Source organism: Mobula hypostoma, chromosome 13, assembly GCF_963921235.1.
Source record: "Mobula hypostoma chromosome 13, sMobHyp1.1, whole genome shotgun sequence".
NCBI lineage: Eukaryota > Metazoa > Chordata > Chondrichthyes > Myliobatiformes > Myliobatidae > Mobula > Mobula hypostoma.
This window is the reverse complement of record NC_086109.1, coordinates 25,809,568-25,829,167: the sequence shown is the minus strand read 5'-3', so window position 1 is coordinate 25,829,167 and position 19,600 is coordinate 25,809,568. Positions and strand designations below refer to the sequence as shown.

Genomic DNA, 19,600 nt, shown 5'->3' with positions numbered 1-19,600 from the left:
TTCAAGGTCATTAGTGCAGAATCGGTTAAAACCAACTGCCTCCTATGAACGAGGAGACACAGGATGAATAGAAGGAATATAATACTGGGATATTTTTAAGGACACCTGTCACTTTTTAAGACAGTGATAAATGCTGGCAGTATGTACTTTATTGGATTTTATTCATTCAAACATGGGATATAAAGCAAGTTTACTGTGCTGTCTCCTGGGAAATAAATTTCTGATCAAATGTGAATCTGTTAGTCAGAATGTGTCATTTTTATTTTATTCAGCCAATAGCTGCAGGACAGTATTAACAAAATTTATTTTGAGCCAAATGGCTTCTAGAGTGAAGTCCCAAAAATCCTCTTTTTTTTTAACTACAGTTGCATGTAGCTTTTATTTGTCACCCATTTCTGTCCCCGTTTTACTTCATTTTTAAAACTATTTTCATGACACTGGCCAGTGCATCCTACAGGCAAGTGAGTTGATAGTACAGCTGAATCCGTCTATAGAGAAACTTCACAAATTCTTCATAATCCATTAAAATTATTGACTTAAATATTGGGAATTAATATATTCTATATTACATGTTTGGTTAATTTTTTTGTAAAATTTATGCATCTAGTAAATGGTATATTATTGGAACAGGTTAATAGCTGGGGAAACTTGTGGAAAAAGCTACTTAAAATAGCTGATGTTTCAAACAATTTTGGGAAATCTTATGAATAGTTGAGTAGTAAATTAGAGATCTATGACGATGCTCACTAGCTTTGTTGGCACTCAAATCACTTTGACTATGTGACAATACCTTTAAGTGTAAGTCTAAAATTATTCCTATCATTGACAAACGTGCAGTCATCAGCTTTTTGCTCAGTTTTGCACAAACTGTAATTTTTAATTAACATACAAACTTCAGAAGCGGCAGTAGTCCATATAGTTTTTTGAGCCTGTTTCACTTTTCACGATCACAGCTGATCTGCTCCAAATGTAGTCGGTGAGTTCGCACTTGGAGTGTTGTGTATAATTAAGCTGTAAAGAGTGCTTAAGATTTACGAGAATTTTACCAGGACTTGAGTGCTTGAGTTATAGAGAGAGACTGGGCAAGTTAGAACTTTATTCCATAAAACTTGGGCAGACTGAGGGGCCCCTTGGAGCAGTGTATAAAATCATAAAGGGTATAGATTGAATGTATGCAGTTATCTTCCGAGGGAAATCGAGTTAAATATTAGGAGGCGTAGATTTAATGTGAGAGGGGAACAATTTAAAAGGGACTAGAGGGACACTCTCATGCAGTGGGTGTTTTGTATATGGAACAAGCTGTCGGGGAGTGGTTGAGGCAGCAACATTGAATTTAAAGGACCTTTGGACGAATAGTGGATAGGAAAGGTTTAGAGCAATATGAGCCAAACTCTGGCAAATGGGACTAGATTATATTGGTATCCCAGTCACCATGGATGGGCATTCTTTGTGTTCTACTCTATTACCCTCTGACTTCATGGTTCAGCTCCACGTTTTTGTGATATTCCCACATTTGTTGATTCCTTTAGTGTACAGAAGTGTACCAATCACTGCTTTGAATACATTCAATGGTGGAGCTTTGTAGACTCGAAAGCAGAGAGTTCCAGAGTTGCCGCCCTCTGAATGAACAAATTTCATTCTCGTCATGTTTAAATTGTCCTACCCCTTATTCTGAAATGTTGACCTCTAATTCCATATTCCTTGGCCAGGGCTACATCTGCTCCCACCACCCAGCCTTTGGAGTCTGCTACAATTTTAGAGTGTCCATAAGATTACTATTGTGTTTTTCCAGACTAAGTAGATACTGCAGCAATATTTCAGAATAGCACAAGATCAGGCCCTGAGATCTGTGGTAACTGATGCCAGTTTGAACTAATCCCATCTGTCTGAGCATATCTACATTACTGCATTCCTTGCCTATTCATGTATCTGTCCACATACTGCTTAAAAAAGTAGCTCCTGACTGCTCTGCCAGAGAAATGTTATAATCAAGGAAATGGTGTTTTTTTATTATTATATATAGTTACAATGCCTGTGTGTAATAATATATTTTACAGAACTACCACAACTTTAAAAAAAAAACAACAGATTACTATTCTCTGCTGGTTAATGTAACATTATTTCTTTAATGGCAGAAGATCCTTAAAATTCATATCTTTTTGTACCACTTAGGAAGCAGGTGATAACAACCAGTTCTGCTGGCGGAACCTCTTTTCTTGTATTAACCTTCTTCGAATTCTCAATAAGTTGACCAAATGGAAACATTCCAGGACCATGGTAGGTATTGTGGAAGTCAATTGTATAATTAGAAGTAATTTATAGTTCTCTCATCATAAAAGCAGTGATTTAATAGTTCCATGGCTGTTTTGTACTCCATTGAAATTTCACCTCAGACAATAAGTTTACAGTCTTTTGTAATTTTTGCTTCTGTTGTTTCTCAACCAGTTTTACCTATTGGAGGCTCTGCATTGGTCAAATTTACAGTCCCAGTGGCAGCTCTGCCCTGTCATAAGTGTTGAAGCAGTGCTTGACGGTGCATGGCCAGGGCAATTATCCAAAAGTAGGTTAATAAGGAAAGCTTTTCCCATTACACCAGAAGTATAATAAAAATTCCTTGGCTATTGAAAACATCCTTCAGAATGGTATCTCAAACATTTCTTTGGCATCTCACTGAACAGTTCCTTCTCTCACCTGTACAGTGGCTTCCGGTTAATTGGGGCACATCAGGACCAGTATATTTTGGCCCAATTAAGCAGCTGCCCAGTTAGCCAAAGTTTCACGGAAGTAATTAAAAAGGTATAAAAGACAAATTACCATTTACTGTAACTAACAAATTGTGTCCTTAAATGAAATACAGAACAAATTAGAACACTATTAATACTACTACTGTACTATAAAACTGTATTAGTTCATAATTATTGACAGATGAGTTCATTCAATGTACACTGCCACATTCTTTTGATTGACTGTAAGTAAACAAAATCAGCGTAAACATGTAGATAATGGACTTCCTTTACATAATGCTATTGATGATTAATTCCACCAAATGTTCATTTTTCATTGTAACATTCAAGATGAATATCGATAACCTTCAATAAGTTAGAAACTATGAAGAATTTGAAGGGGTGAATTTTCACTGCTGGCCATTTCTGGCATTTCAAATGGTTCTGTTTATTATCAGATAATGTATACAGTATACAACCTGAGATACTTGTCTTCACAGACATCCATGAAAAACTGAAGAACCCCAAAGTAACGACAGAAAAATGTTAGAATCCCAAAGCCCCCTCCCCGCTTCCCCCGCACAAGCAGCAGCAAGCATCAACACATCAACCTCTCCCTCCTCCCCTCCAGTTTCAGCAAAAAGCTTCGGCACTCACCACCCAACAAGCAATAGCAAAGCACTCAAAGAGAGACCATGATCTGCAGTCAGCAAGCACTACTGCTTACCTGACAGTTTGACATGCCACGGGCTCTCTCTTTCACTGACAAGAGACAGAGAGATATCACTCATTTCACAGTAAGAGGGGAGACTGATAGTCACTGTTACGATATTACATTCTGCCGCATCGATTTTTATTCCAAAATTTCCGACTCGAGAATCGGCAGCAAACTCTCCCCACCATCAAGAGAGAGAAACTGATCACTTGACTGCAGAGACCTCCATGCATACATCAGCCACAGCAAAATCCTGCTGCTCATTCTCCAGCGACACCTCAGTCAGCACCACCGCCCTGGAATCGGTTGTCCACAGAGCTGTATCCCGGAGGCGATGCAATTGAGGGGGTGGTGTCATTACCACACCACTAGGTGATGATCATCCCAACAGCGGAGCAGGCGGAAGAGCAGACATCTCCCAACGGCTGCAAAGGCGGATGAGGATGTCCAACAATGGGTAGGGAGGCTTGCGAGCACGCCACAAGAACTGCTGTAGACCCACAACACTCAGGGCTTGTTTACATAGCGTGTGAAGCCTGGATTTGGCGGACTGCGCGGAAGAAACCATCACTGGTTCAACGGGCAGAAAGGCGATTCTCAGCAATGTGTCGTGGAGCGCTAAGAGGGCACAGTGAGACACACAGAACACTGCTGGCCATCCACTGCATCCTGACCTATCTCCAGCCGTCTCGACTATGTCTTGCCACTGGGTCCAGATAGGCCGGGACGAGAGAGTGAGGCTGACGACCTGCGCAACTCTCCCTCACTTTAATCCAAGTCAAGCGCAAGTCATGACTTCAAACCCAACGCGGAAGAAAGTGATGGTGCTCAACCTTGGCACATGGAACGTGAGAACTCTGCGAGATAACATCAAGGCAGACAGACCAGAGAGAAGAACTGCACTGGTTGCAAAAGAGCTAGCTGTCAGCGAAACTCGCCTAGCAGACAAGGGCCAGCTGACAGAACGTAGTGGTGGATACACGTTCTTCTGGAGCGGTTGCAGCAGCGCTGAACGACAAGAAGCAGGCGTGGGATTTGCCATCAATTCTAACCTCGCCCGTAAACTCACCAAGCACCCAGAGAGCATCAACGACTGCCTGATGACACTTCAGCTCCCGCTTGCAAACAAGAAGAATGAATGCTATGCTGATTAGTGCCTACGCTCCCACCATGACCAACCTAGATGACATTAAAGACAAGTTCTATGAAGAACTCGACGCCCTCATCTCAGTAATCCCACAGTCAGAGAAGCTCATCGTTCTCGGGGGCTTCAATGCCAGAGTAGGGACAGACTACCAAACCTGGGAAGGGATCATTGGAAGACACAGCACTGGCAAGTGTAACAGCAACAGCCTTCTGCTCCTCAAGACATGTGCCACACACGACCTTGTCATCACCAACACCCTGTTCCGCTTACCCACCCGTAAGAAGACGTCATGGATGCACCCACGCTCGAAGCACTGGCGTCTGATTGACTACATCATCACCAGGAAGAGGGACAGGATGGATGTCAGAGTGACGAGAGCCATGTGTGGTGCCGACTGCTGGACTGACCACCGCCTCATTGTGTCCAAGTTCAGGCTTCGCATTCTGCCCATGAGAAGACCCCAAGGGCAGAAGACTGCAAAGAGGTTGAATGTCTCCAAGCTGAAAAGCAGCAGGGTTGCAGAAGAATTCGTCGATGACCTTGAAGGCAGACTGCCAGACACACCACAGGAAGACGGGACCAGCATTGAGGAACAGTGGACAGCCTTCAGAGACGCTGTCTACACTACCGCCCTCGAACATCTCGGACCAGCAACCCGAAGAAACCAAGACTGTTTCGATGAGAATGATGAAGAAATACAGGCACTACTAACGGAGAAACATCAACATTACAGAGTGCATCAGAACGACCCCACGTCGCTAGCCAAGAAAGATGCCTTTACCAATGCAAGAAGAAAGGTGCAGAAAAAGCTTCGAGATGCAGGATAGCTGGTTCAGCAGGAAGGCTGATGAAATCCAGGGCTATGCAGACAGCCACGACATAAAGAGCTTCTACGATGCGCTTAAGGCTGTATACGGACCCCAGTCCTCCGGCTCCTCACCCCTCCTCAACGCAGATGAGACGCAGCTGCTGACAGAGAAGAAGCAGATTCTGGATCGGTGGGCTGAGCACTTTAACAACGTCCTTAACCGCCCTGCCGACATCAACGACGAAGCCATTGCCCGCCTGCCCCAGGTAGAGATCAACAAGAACCTCGACACCCTCCCCACAGTAGATGAAGTGAGGAAGGCAGTGAAGCAACTCTCCTGTGGCAAAGCGCCAGGACCCGATGCAATCCCTGCTGAGGTATACAAAGCAGGAGGCCCTGTCATGATGCAAAAGCTGACTGTACTCTTCCAGTCCATGTGGAAAAAGGGACAGGTCCCGCAACAGCTGAAAGATGCCAGCATAGTCCACATCTACAAGAGGAAAGGCAACCGCCAGTCTTGCGACAACCACCGAGGCATCTCCCTCTTGTCCATTGCGGGGAAGATTCTGGCCCGCGTCCTGCTCAACCGCCTTCTCCAACATCTTGAGCAAGGTCTGCTCCCAGAAAGCCAGTGCAGCTTCCGTGCTGAACGTGGGACCGCGGACATGATTTTTGCTGCGCGCCAACTCCAGGAAAAATGCCAGGAGCAACACAGCAACCTCTTCGTGACCTTTGTTGATCTAACCAAGGCTTTCGATACGGTCAGCAGAGAAGGCTTGTGGAAGATCATGGAGAAGTTTGGCTGCCCCAGCAAGTTCATCACAATCGTCCGGCAGCTCCACGACGGTATGATGGTGAAAGTTCTGGATGACGGCGACGAGTCGGAGGCCTTCCCAGTGACAAATGGTGTCAAACAAGGCTGTGTTCTTACCCCGACTCTGTTCAGTATGGTATTCTCTGCCATGCTGACAGATGCCTTCCATAACTACGAAGAAGGAATCCACGTCAGATACAGGACTGACGGCAGGTTGTTCAACCTTAGGCGCCTGCAGGCAGTTACAAAGGTGCGAGAGACTGTCATCAGAAACTTGTTTGCTGATGACTGCGCACTCAACGCCAGCACAGAGCAGGAGATGCAGCGTGAAATGGACTGCTTCTCACAAGCCTGCGACAACTTCGGTCTCACTATCAGCACCAAAAAGACCGAAGTTATGTACCAGCCTGCCCCAGGAAAGCCATACCAGGAGCCTTCACATCAAGGTGAAGGGCCAGAACCTCCAGGCAGCCGACAGCTTCACCTACCTGGGCAGCATACTCTCTCGCGCAGTGAACATAGACGCTGAGGTCAACAACAGGATTGCCAAAGCCAGGTCCTTACCACCCTCCTTTACGCCAGTGAGACCTGGACTGTCTACAGCAGACACGCCAAACAGCTCAACCATTTTCACCTGAGCTGTCTCCGCAGACTCCTCCACATCAGGTGGCAGGACAAAGTCCCGGACACGGAAATCCTGGAACGAGCTGGGCTCTGCAGCGTCTACACCCTCCTACTGAAAGCCCAAGCCAGGTGGGCTGGACATGTGGTCAGAATGCCAGACAGCCGATTGCCTAAGCAGCTGCTGTACGGAGAACTGTGTCAGGTCAAGCGCTCAGTCAGGGGGCAGAAGAAACGTTACAAAAACTGCCTGAAAGCGTCCCTCAAAGGCCTGGGTGTCGACATCAACATGTGGGAGACACTTGCCCTCAACCGTCCAGCTTGGCGCAGCAAGATCACCACAGGAGCCCGTGCAGCTGAAGTCAGGCGCATCATCGAGGCGCAACGAAAGCATGTTGTGTGCTAGGCCCGAGCGGCATCCACTGCCACGACAGCACCCACCCACTTGTGTCCCACATGTGGGCGAGCCTTCAGGGCCCGGATTGGCCTCATCAGTCACCTCCGGACCCACAGCCACCAATCTCCCATTTGACTTTGAAGCCATGGTCATCTTCGACTACGAAGGACGAACAACAACAACATCCCGGAGGTGGCATCTTCCAAGCTGTGCCTGGAAAATGGTTGACTGGTGAGCTCCAGGAATGCAAGTTAATCTGCTGTTTTAATAAAAACGCAGTTTGAGTGCCATTGCAGGTTAGGACCTCCATAGAACTCCAAACACCTTGAAAAGCGAAAAAAGAGACATTGAAGAAAGGAATTTAAGCTGTTTCTGCAGATGAGCTTAAAGAGGCAAACACTTGGCGCCATCTTAACCCCACCATCTAACTCACTGCTTTCAAGCCTATGAGCAAAACGGTTCTGAATTGTCTTACAGCTTGTATCTCACCAACTATCAGTGACAAAAGTCACTACTTTTTAAACACAAGCACAACTAACTGACGCTATATAAAAACAATTCACTCTAAGCATGGTGTAGTGTGTAACGGCCACTCAGGAGCATACATCTGATGCTAGTTAGACACACTTCGGCAACAGTCTTCTGCCCCAATTAGGAAACATAGTGTCCTAATTAAACGAAGGGAATCCCAGCTATTTTCTCAATTCATTTTTGCTCTTAAGAGTTGTCCCAAATAAGCTGCCCTGATTAACTGATGGCCAAATTAGCCAGAATCCACTGTATTCGTCTGACTGGTTTTAAGTTGTATCTCGTCTCCCTCAGAAAGCCATTGCACAAATTTTCAGTCTCTCTTTGTGGTTCAGGCAGACCAAAAGTACGTGAATCTGGTCAAAGTACAGATTTGTAGTATCTCAAAAGTGTCTTTAAAAAAAAAACATTAATTTTCAATAAGGAAAGCTAACATTAGTTTGACATTGGAGGGCCTCCCGAAGGGGTTTTAGAAAAACTGAAGACACTTTTTTAAAAAAAAAACTGAAGGCACAGTGTACACATCCTTATGCAGAATTCAACTTGGGGGCGTACAATATGTCAGGCTTCTAGGTTGCTTCATTGCTGAGCTATACACAAGATACACACTTAGTTCTTGATTTGCTTTGCAATCCCCCATCCCTTTTCAGCATGACGATAGTATAATTTTGAATTGAGGCAGCAAACCTGATTTTAGATCTACCAATTTAGGAGAATAGCTGTGCATTGTACCTTTATAAAACTATATGCAAAACAATGTTATCCATTTGCAGTGGGGAAAATTAAAATTAGACTCCCTTAGGCTATAGAGGGCTTCCTGCGGAGGATTTAGAAAAAGAATGACAGAATATACTACATATCCTTATGGTAATTTTAACTTGCATGCAAAATGTTTAAGCCATTTCATTACTGAACTGCAGGACATGTGGACATTCTATTTTATTACATACGAACCAAATCAAGGCAGCAGGTCCCAGGCCTGAGAACGTATTGAAGAGGCAGGGCAATGAGCCACCTGCTGTTTGGCCTGTTTAACCTCCAGGCATGATTGAAAAGGTCAGGCTGTCGGGCGGAGGAGTGGGACGGGCTGGTACTCAGCTTGATGTTCCATTGGGTTTCTTTACCTATGAATCTCAGGGTTGTATATAGTATAAATACTTTGATAATAAATGTACTTTGCACTTAATACTTAAGGTAATATTGCTGCTGGCCTCCAAAAACCTGTTAGAAATTCATCGCCTTACCAATTGTGGTTGACGTAATTACTAAAGCTTTTTATTTCTAAAATATCAGTTATCTGAAGAGGACTATTTTGGGAGCTTTTGTCTTCAATAAAGATTATTGTTTTTTTTTTAGATGCTTGTCGTTTTTAAGTCAGCCCCAATACTGAAACGAGCACTCAAGGTCAAACAAGCCATGATGCAGTTGTATGTCCTGAAGCTACTGAAAGTGCAAACCAAATACCTGGGGCGCCAGTGGCGGAAGAGCAACATGAAGACGATGTCTGCAATTTATCAAAAGGTGCGCCACCGACTGAATGATGACTGGGCTTATGGAAATGGTATGTGTCCATTTAAATATTTCTCTGTCACATAAGATTAGAAATATAAATCTTAACACTTTTAGTGTTTTCTCTACAGTGATCAAATGTGTGCTTATAACTTTTGTTTCATCTGATCAAATGTAAAATCAACTTGTTATAAGTGTTAATTATTTTAAACAAATTAGCTAAAAAGGGACATCTGATTCCTCAGGATGCGTTGTTATATCACAATATGTTGGTGCTTCACGTGAAGTTAATTTGTTTTAAGTGCAGTCATTAATGTTATAAGTAAATATATTGGTCTATCTTAATATCACAAGATATCTCAAATAACACTTAGTTTTTTAAATTAATTTTTTATTGCAACACCAACAAATTACATTTAATACAACCAATTGCCAATTACATTTTGACTGTTTAACCCAACCACCCCATAAGCTTCATCACCATCCCCCCTCCACCCCTCTCTCCCCCCATCCCTCTCCCCTCCACCAACCAACTGAATAGCGGTACATACACAGACAAAGCATTCCTATTTTAACAAAAGATCTTTTTAAGTTAGATATCAAATTTGTCCACATTAAGATTGTGTTTGGTCGTGCATCATTTACTGTTGCTGATGAAAGTTCCAGGTAAGAAATGTCCAAAAAGCTCTGAAGCCAGTGAGTATTTGAAATATCATGGGGAGGTTTCCAATGCTTGGCTACAATCTTCTTAACTGCAGTCAGGCCTGCCAGCCAGATTTTGTGTGTTTTTTCCGTAAAGGAAAGGTGGGAGTCATCATTTAGAAGATGTACAGATGTACAGCGGGGTCCATTGGTAATTGTACCCCTGTTAGTTCTGTAGTTCTGATGACCTTCCCCCACAAACCAAAAACCCCTGGACATCCCCATACAACATGTATAAAAGAGCCAATGGTTCCGTAGGGGCAAAATGAGCAATATGGGCCAGGAACCAGTCCCATTTGATGTCTAATTCTCGGTGTTAAATATGCTCTATGACAAAATTTCAAGTGTATATACTGATGATTTGGGTTTTTTTGAAGCACCGGCAGCATTATCCCAAATCGCATCCCTGGCTAAGTCTTGTCCCAATTCAGATATGTCCCTATCCCAGGCTTTCATTCCCGATGTGGGCATATATTTCTGGGAGTTTAATTTATCATAGATATATGACAGTATCTGTCCTGGAGCACTCTGTATCCAACTTAAAATGGGATGATCCTTTAAATCTGACCCCCAGGGAATGCCGTAGGCTTTACAAGCTGATCTTACTCGAAAGTAGAAGAAAAGAGGGTGATTATCAATATTATATCGAGATATCAGTTCTTGAAAGCTCAGGATAGTACTTGCCCCATTAATATCTTGAAGAGTAGTAATACCTTTATCCTCCCAAGTTCTGTTAGTGAATGGTCCCCCCCCGACTGAAAACGATTATTGTTCCATAATGGAGACGATTTGCACCATAGCGCTTTTAAATTTTAGGAATTTTTCTGCTGCTCTAAACACTTGTAGTATATGGGTTAAAATTGGACCGTAATACAAATCAGATTTTTTTGGTAGACATACCTATAAGGAGAAAGTCCTTCAACCTTATTGGTGCTATTAGCTCCTGTTCGCTAATGCGGCACCTCCCCCTCATACCCCATCTGTTATTTATTTATGTACACACATTCTTTCTCTCTCTCTCTCTCCTTTTTCTCCCTCTGTCCCTCTGACTATTTTACCCCCTGCCCATCCTCTGGGTTTTTCCCCCCTCCCCCTTTTCCTTCTTCCTGGGCCTCCTGTCCCATGCTCCTCTCATATCCCTTTTGCCAATCACCTGTCCAGCTCTTGGCTCCATCCCTCCCCCTCATGTCTTCTCCTATCATTTTGGATCTCCCCCTCCCCCTCCCACTTCCAAATCTCTTACTAGCTCTTCCCTCAGTTAGCCCTGACGAAGGGTCTTGGCCCGAAACGTCGACTGTACCTCTTCCTAGAGATGCTGCCTGGCCTGCTGCATTCACCAACAACTTTGATGTGTGTAGCTTTTGTTCTATATTCTTCCATGATGAAACTTTATCCTCCTCTATCCAATAGCTAAGCATTTTTAATACAAATGCCCAGTGATACACTTTAAAATTTGGACATGTCAATCCCCCATCCGACTTTTTGAATTGTAGAGCTGACCATTTTATATTGGGTCGTTTACCATTCCAAACATAACATTGTAGTAAGGAGTCCAGTTTTTGCCAATGTCCTGCTGGAGGTGCAAGTGGGATCATTGAGTTGATAAAATTAATGCGGGGTAAGATGTTCATTTTACGGGCTGGAACTGATGCTGACAGGTGTCTCCGTCTATTAATATCTTCTATTTTTTTCAAAATTAAAGAGTAATTTGTTTTAGCCACAGATTGGATGGTAATTGGCACACTCCAAGGGGTCCTTACCGGGCTTGGGTATAACTGTGATCCGGGCTGTGTTTAGATCTCTATGGAAAGCACCATTTCCAAAAGCATAATTTAATGTTTCTAACCATACTGGTCCAAGAATATCCCAAAGTGCTAGGTAAAGTTCCACAGGTATGCCACCTATACCTGGTGTACAGCCCTTATTTGTATTTTTGACTGCTTTAAGTAGCTCATCCAGTGTAATAGGAGAGACTAGAGTTTTGGTGTCCTCTAATGACAACGTAGGGAGGTCTAGTCCACTAAAAAAATCTGTGAAGTCATTCTCAGAAGGAACTGAACCACTTGTATACAGCTCTTTAAAGTAATTCTTGAATGTCTCGTTTATTTTCTCTGTTGAAGATACTACTCCACGTTTAGCACATCTAATCGCGGGTATAGATCTTTTATCTTCCGGTTGTTTGAGCGTTAGAGCTAAAAGATGGCTCGGTCTGCTGCCTTCTGCGTAATACTTATGTTTGGTTATATGGATCATATATTCTGCCCTGCTTCTTGATAAATCATTTTATTCTGCTTGTTTTGTTTTGAGCTTGTTTTCTTTTGTTATGGTGTATCTCCTTTTGAGATCTTTCTCCAAAACCTTACATTCTTCTTCTAGGGTGGAAGTCTTTTGATGCCGGCTTTTATGTAGGTGAGAACTGAACCATATGGCGTTATTTCATAAGAAACCCTTGATGGAGGCCCAAATCACTGTCACATCTGAGACACTATTTTTATTTAAATTTATAAATTCTGTCAGTTTTGTTCTCAGTTGTGATAGAAATTTGTCGTTTTTTAGAAGGGTGGAGTTAAACCTCCAGCTAGTAGCCTTATTTTTAATTTTGCCATAATTAAAAGTAGATATGACTGGGTTGTGATCAGATAGATGTCTGGACAAAATTTCTGTTGAGTGTACTAATGGCAGCAGACCGGAGGATATAAGAATGTAATCTATCCAAGAGAAAGTTTTATGTCTTGTGGAGGAGAAAGTATAGTCTTTAGCAGGTGGATTATGCACCCTCCACACATCAGTTAAATTTAAATCCATTAGAAAAAGGTTAAGTGCTTTGGAAGCAGATTCTTGAGAGCTTGATATAGTTCAGGAAGATTTATCAAGGGTAATGTTTACCAAAGCATTCATGTCTGAACCAACATATAATTGGTAGTCACTTAACTTCAGTAATTATGAGGCAATTGACGGAAAAAATTTAACCTCAAATATAGTTGGGGCATATAGGCTAATGAATGCAACTTTTTTTACCCTGAATAGATGTGCAGCGAAAAGCTAGACGTCCTTTATTGTCGGCGCCAGTCCTTTCAATTGATACATTAATATTACGTCTCATTAATATCATAACTCCTTTCGTACAAATACCATCAGCTGATGCCACAACGGGTTTATAAAAGTGGTTTTGAACCCTGGGAATGTCATTAGGTTTAACATGTGTTTCCTGTAACAGCGTGACATCTATTTTCTTTCTGCGTAAGAAATCTAAAACCTTTGAACGCTTGTAGGGAGAGTTTAATCCTCTGACATTAAATGATACAATAGTAAGATTTTCTAATTTATCTGTGTTGCTCATCTTCCCCTGGATCTGTTGTTGTAAGTTGGTGGTGGAGCCCTTAGTTACCCCCTTCCCACCCCGCCTCCCAGCACCTCTCGCATTTAACCCTTTACTTTGTAACATCTGTGAGTGTCACTTAACAATGTCAGACACTGAACACTGACATTAACCGCCCCCCTCTAGCACCAACAAGTTAGAAAGGCAAACAGTTCTCTTAGACAATCAGATCAAAGAGAAAACAAAAAAGAAACCTGGATAAACCCGTTAACCTATATAATTAAAACCATTTCTGTCTCAGACATAATAAAACACACAATCAAGACCCCAACAGCTATCTTAGCGATGGTGCCAGTGACGTCTTATCTGGTGCCCAGGAACGTAAACAAGTCTACTGGAGACGTAACGTTCTAAAGTTATTCAGAACAAACTGCTGTTTTTCAGCTTCATTCTTGATGAAGTATTACATTTGGGTATATTGAATATCACCTTTTTTTTTAATATAATTTTTATTGAATTTTCAAAAAGAATACATGAAAAGATAAAATCTACCCACCCCCCCTCCCCTTAACCCTCCCCCCCCATATATGTAGTCTACCTAAAAGAAAGAAAGAGAAAAAAAAAGAAGAGCCGCCTGGGTATTGGAAGGTTTCCACATGCTCCATGGGATTCAAAATAAATTTGGTATAATTATTCGTTATTTTCCCCAAGTAACCAAATTCTTTGTCGGAGCACTTAAATATGACATCCTATCTTTTGTAAATAAGGGCGCCAAATATTCAAGAATGTTAGATAATTATCTCTTAAATTATAAGTAATTTTTTCAAGTGGAATAGAACTAGCCATTTCATTATTCCAACAATCCATACTTAAATACGAATCAGATTTCCAAGTAACTGCTATAGTCTTCTTAGCTACTGCCAATGCAATTTTTATAAATTCTTTCTGATATTTATTCAATTTAAGTTTCGGTTTTATCCCTTCAATATCACCTAATAGAAATAATACAGGGTTATGTGGAAGTTGAATTCCAGTAATTTGTTCCAATAAGACTCTTAAATTTATCCAAAAGGGTTGAATTTTAAAACAAGACCAAGTAGAATGTAAAAAAGTACCAATTTCTTGATTACACCGAAAACATTTATCAGATAGATTTGAATTTAATCTATTTATTTTTTGTGGTGTAATATATAATTGGTGTAAAAAATTATATTGTACTAATCTAAGTCGAACATTTATTGTATTTGTCATACTGTCCAGACAAAGTCTTGACCAATTTATTTCATCAATATTAATATTCAGATCTGTTTCCCATTTTTGCTTTGACTTATGGGTTCCTTGTTTAATTGTCTGTTCTTGAATCAAATTATACATACAAGAAATAAATTTTTTAATTTTCCCTTTTTGAATTAAAATTTCAATTTCATTAGCTTTTGGCAAAAACATTGTTTGACCCAGCTTACCTATTAAGTAAGCCCTTAACTGAAAGTAGCAAAAGAAAGTATTATTAGATATTTTATATTTATCCTTTAATTGTTCAAATGACATCAATATACCTCGCTCAAAACAATCTCCTATAAATTTAATCCCTTTTTGGTACCAATTATATAAAAGTTGATTGTCCATTGTAAAAGGAATAAGTCTGTTTTGAAACAAAGGTCTCCTTGCTAATAGAGATTTCTGTGTTTCCTTATCAACATTTATTCCATAGATCAATCAAGTGTGTTAATATAGGAGATTCTTTCTTTTCCCGTATCCATTTAGATTCCCATTTATATATAAAATCTTCAGGTTTATTTTCTCCTATCTTGTCTAGTTCTATTTTAATCCATGCTGGTTTTTGATCATCGAAAAAAAATGCAATAAATCTAAGTTGATTTGCTTTATAGTAATTTTTAAAGTTTGGAAGTTGTAACCCTCCTAACCTAAATTTACATGTCAGTTTTTCCAATGATATTCTTGACATTTTACCTTTCCAAAGAAATTTTCTCACAGATTTATTTAACTCTTGAAAAAATTTCTGCGGCAATTGTATTGGTAATGTTTGAAACAAATACTGTAATTCGGAAATATATTCATTTTTACAACATTGACTCTACCTACTAATGTTATTGGTAGTATCATCCATTTGTCAAGATCTTCTTGAATTTTTTTCAATAGTGGTAAATAATTAAATTTATATAAATTCTTTACATCACTATCAAGTCTTATACCTAAATACTTTATACCATTTACCGGCCATCTAAATTGGGTTACTAATCGACATTGACTATAGTCTCCTTTAGTAAGAGACAAAATTTCACTTTTATCCCAGTTTATTTTGTAACCTGATACCTTCCCGTATTCATCCAATCTAGAAGATAATTTATGTAACGAATGCTGTGGGTTTGTTAAATAGATCAAAACATCATCGGCAAAAAGATTAATTTTATATTCCTCTTGGTTAACTCTAAAACCCATAATATCTGGATCCAATCTAATTAGTTCTGCTAATGGCTCTATCGCCAATACAAATAGAGCAGGTGATAGTGGACAACCTTGTCTAGTTGACCTTTTTAGCTGAAATGGTGTTGAAATTTGAGAGTTTGTCACTACTTTAGCTTTAGGGTTAGAATTTAAAGTTTTAATCCAATTTATAAAAGATGTTCCTAACCCATATTTTTCTAATACTTTAAATAAAAAATCCCATTCTAATCTATCAAATGCTTTTTCTGCATCCAAAGCTACTACTATACTCTTCTCATCCCTTTTTTGTGCCAAATGAATTATACTGAGTAGCCGAGTTACATTATCTGCCAGTTGTCTATTTTTAATAAATCCTGTTTGATCCATATGTATTAATTTTGGTAAATATTTAGATAGTCTATTCGATAAAATTTTTGCTATTATTTTATAATCCGTATTCAATAAAGAAATAGGCCTGTATGATGTTGGTTTCATAGGATCTCTCTCCTTTTGTGGCAATACTATTACAATCGCTGTTGAAAAAGAATCTGGAAGTTTATGTATTTTTTCTGCTTGACGTATTAATTCCATAAAAAGAGGAAATAATAAATTTTAAATTTTTTATAAAATTCGGGTGGAAAACCATCTTCTCCTGGAGATTTATTACTTTGAAGTGATCCTAAAGCTTCTTCAACTTCTTTTAATGTAAAAGGCATATCTAATCCCCTCTGTTCTTCCAAATTCAATTTTGGAAGAGAAACTTGTGATAAAAACCTTTCTATCTCATTAACATCGTTTTGGGATTCTGATTGATATAATTCAGAATAAAAATTTTTAAAGGTTTCATTTATTTCAAGAGGTTTATAAGATATTTTATCTGCCCTTGTTCTAATTGCATTTATTGTTTTGGAAGCTTGTTCTGTTTTCAACTGCCAGGCAAGAATTTTATGTGCTCTCTCACCTAACTCATAATACCTTTGTTTAGATCTTATAACTGCTTTTTCCGTTCTATATGTCTGAAGTGTATTATATTGTAACTTCTTATTGACAAGTTGTCTTCGTTTTTCTTCTGACATATATCTTTGTGATTCTTTTTCTATTCTTGTAATCTCTTTTTCCAATAGATCTAGTTCTGCCATATATTCTTTCTTAATTTTAGACGTATAACTTATTATCTGTCCCCTAAGATATGCTTTCATCGCATCCCATAATATAAATTTATCCTCCACTGAATGAAAATTTGTATCCAAAAAAAATTGAATCTGCTTTTTCATAAAATCACAAAAATCTTGACGTTTTAATAATATTGAATTAAATCTCCATCTGTAAGCCACTTCTTCCTTATCCGCCATTATTATTGTCATTAATAAAGGAGAATGATCTGATAATATTCTTGCTTTATATTCCATATTTTTCACTCTGTGTTGAATATGCATTGACAATAGAAAAAAATCTATCCTTGAATAAGTTTTATGTCTGTGGGAATAGAACGAATAGTCTCTTTCTTTAGGATTGATTCTTCTCCATATATCAATCAAATTTAAATCTTTCATCAATGATAAAGTTAGATTTACTACCTTTGATTTTACAACAGCCTTGGTTGATCTATCTAAGACTGGGTCTAAGCAAAAATTGAAGTCACCTCCAATTAATATTTTTTCATGTGCATCCGCCAAATTCAAAAAAGTTTCTTGTATGAATTTTGCATCATTTTCATTTGGTGCATAAATATTCATAAAAGTCCATAGTTCGGAAAAAAGTTGACAATGTATAATCACATATCTCCCCGCAGAATCAGTTATTACATTTTGTATCCTAATTGGTAACGTTTTATTGATCAAAATTGCTACTCCCCTCGCTTTTGAATTAAATGAGGCCGCAACAACATTACCCACCCAATCACTCTTTAGTTTCTGATGTTCTGTTTCTGTTAGGTGCGTTTCCTGTAAAAAAGCTAAATCTATCTTCATTTTTTTAATATATGTTAAGATTCTTTTTCTTTTCACTGGTCCATTAAGCCCATTAACATTAAAACTCAAAAAATTCAATAAATTAGTCATTATTCTTAACAAAGTTATTCCAATCTAAAACATTACTTATCTTCTCAACTCTCATAGTTCCTTGGGGAATCACTTTAAACTTCACCATGATGCTATGTGTTCCCCCCCCAACCTTCCAGGCAAAAAGAGAAAAAAAAATAGAAAAAAAAAGAAAAAACAAAATACCCCCCCACTAATGTTGTGAATGAAAAGATACACAACACTACCCCCCTCCATTTTACGGGTCGCGGCAAAAGCCACGCTTGCACGCATGATTAACGTAGCAATCGATCAGTGCTTCTTCCAGCTCCCCCGCAACAAAAAAAAAGTTATATATATATATATAAACACAAAATTAGTATTATTATTCCCAGCTAATTTCCTCCAGTATTAACCTTTCTTACCCCCCTCATATAATTAATACTATATTTATACATTCATCCAGCTTCAAAAATCCAACAAATCCATTCTTAGACCCAATCTTCATCTTCAATCTATCTCCCTCTCCTGAGTTTGTTCTTGTATCTGGTGAATATTCAGAGAATCTTGCACAAACTGCTCTGCTTTCTGGTAGTCATCAAAAAATCTTTTTTCTCCACCAGACAAAAAAATCTTCAAAGTTGCAGGATAACGCAGTATAAATTGATAACCATGCTCCCATAGGGTTTTTTTCACTGGATTAAACTTCTTCCTTTTCTTCAAAAGTTCGTAACTTATATCAGGGTAGAAAAAAACTCTTTTCCCTTTAATTATCAATGGCCCTTTTCTATCTTTGGCAGCTCGAACAGCCACCTGTAGAATCCTTTCCTTGTCTTGAAATTTTAAGAATTTTATTAAAATCGATCGTGGATATTGGTCATCTTTTGGTTTTGGTCTTAAAGCTCTATGTGCCCGCTCAATTTCAATTGATCGAGCCTCCTCTCCCATTTGCAAAACCTCCGGGATCCATCTTTGAAAAAATTCTATTGGCTTATCTCCTTCCATACCTTCTGCAAAACCAACAATTTTTATATTATTACATCTACTGAAATTTTCCAACATGTCCACTTTCTCCAAGAGTCGGTTTCTTTCCGAGTTCCAGACAAGCAAATCATTTTCTGTTTTTTCCACTCTATCATTCATAAGCCCCATTTCTCTTTCCATCTTCTGAAGCTTCTTTTCCATTTTGTCCTGTCTTTCCATAACTTTATTATAGCATCTCTTCGTATCTCTAAGCTCTTCTCTTACTTTCCTTAATTCAGCCGTTGATCGCAATACAGCCTCTCTTATGTCTCTATCATCTCCTTTACTTCCACTCGCTTCCAATTCTTCCTCCTCTTCTTCATCTGTGTTCTCTGCAGAATCCAGTTCTGACTCTGAGTCATTTTCAATTGCAGTGGGTGTCGGTTCTTGTAGTTTGCGTTGTGTCGATTTGCGCATGCGCTCTTCTTTGTGCATGCGCAATTCCGTTGTCTTCTTCGGAACAACCTTTGCCACCGCCATTGCTCCCTGTTCTACCGAAGGAGATCCAACCTGAGTCCGAGGCTCCATCGTTGTAGTAGGCCCTTTTTTCTTCCCGTCTCGCGGCTGCTTCGCAACAGCAGACTTCTTTTGTTGCGGTTTAGGAGGCATATCGTAAAGTAGTCTTACAAAGTTTATAAATAGTTTTCAAAAAATATTTACCAACTTTGTTTTATTTAAACGGTACTTTACTGATTTGTTGCGGAAGAGCTGAATTTACACGTCTCAATCCCACGTCATCACATGACGCCCCCCGAATATCACCTTAAAACTCTGACCTGCAATAGTCAGCAACAAATTGGCCCCTTAATTAACTAAATATGAAAGTGCAAC

The 19,600-nt window shown here is 39.7% G+C and overlaps 1 protein-coding gene across 2 annotated transcripts in view; it reads left to right on the top strand.

Annotated features, from left to right (window-relative positions):
* Positions 1-19,600, top strand: part of LOC134355503 (striatin-interacting protein 1 homolog) — a 74,224-nt gene that overhangs the window by 39,789 nt on the left and 14,835 nt on the right. For both annotated transcript variants that reach the window (XM_063065476.1, XM_063065477.1), the window contains exons 19-20: positions 2,173-2,277; positions 9,110-9,314. In XM_063065476.1, the coding sequence (XP_062921546.1) occupies positions 2,173-2,277; positions 9,110-9,314 (310 nt within the window). The remainder of the gene's footprint in view (positions 1-2,172; positions 2,278-9,109; positions 9,315-19,600) is intronic.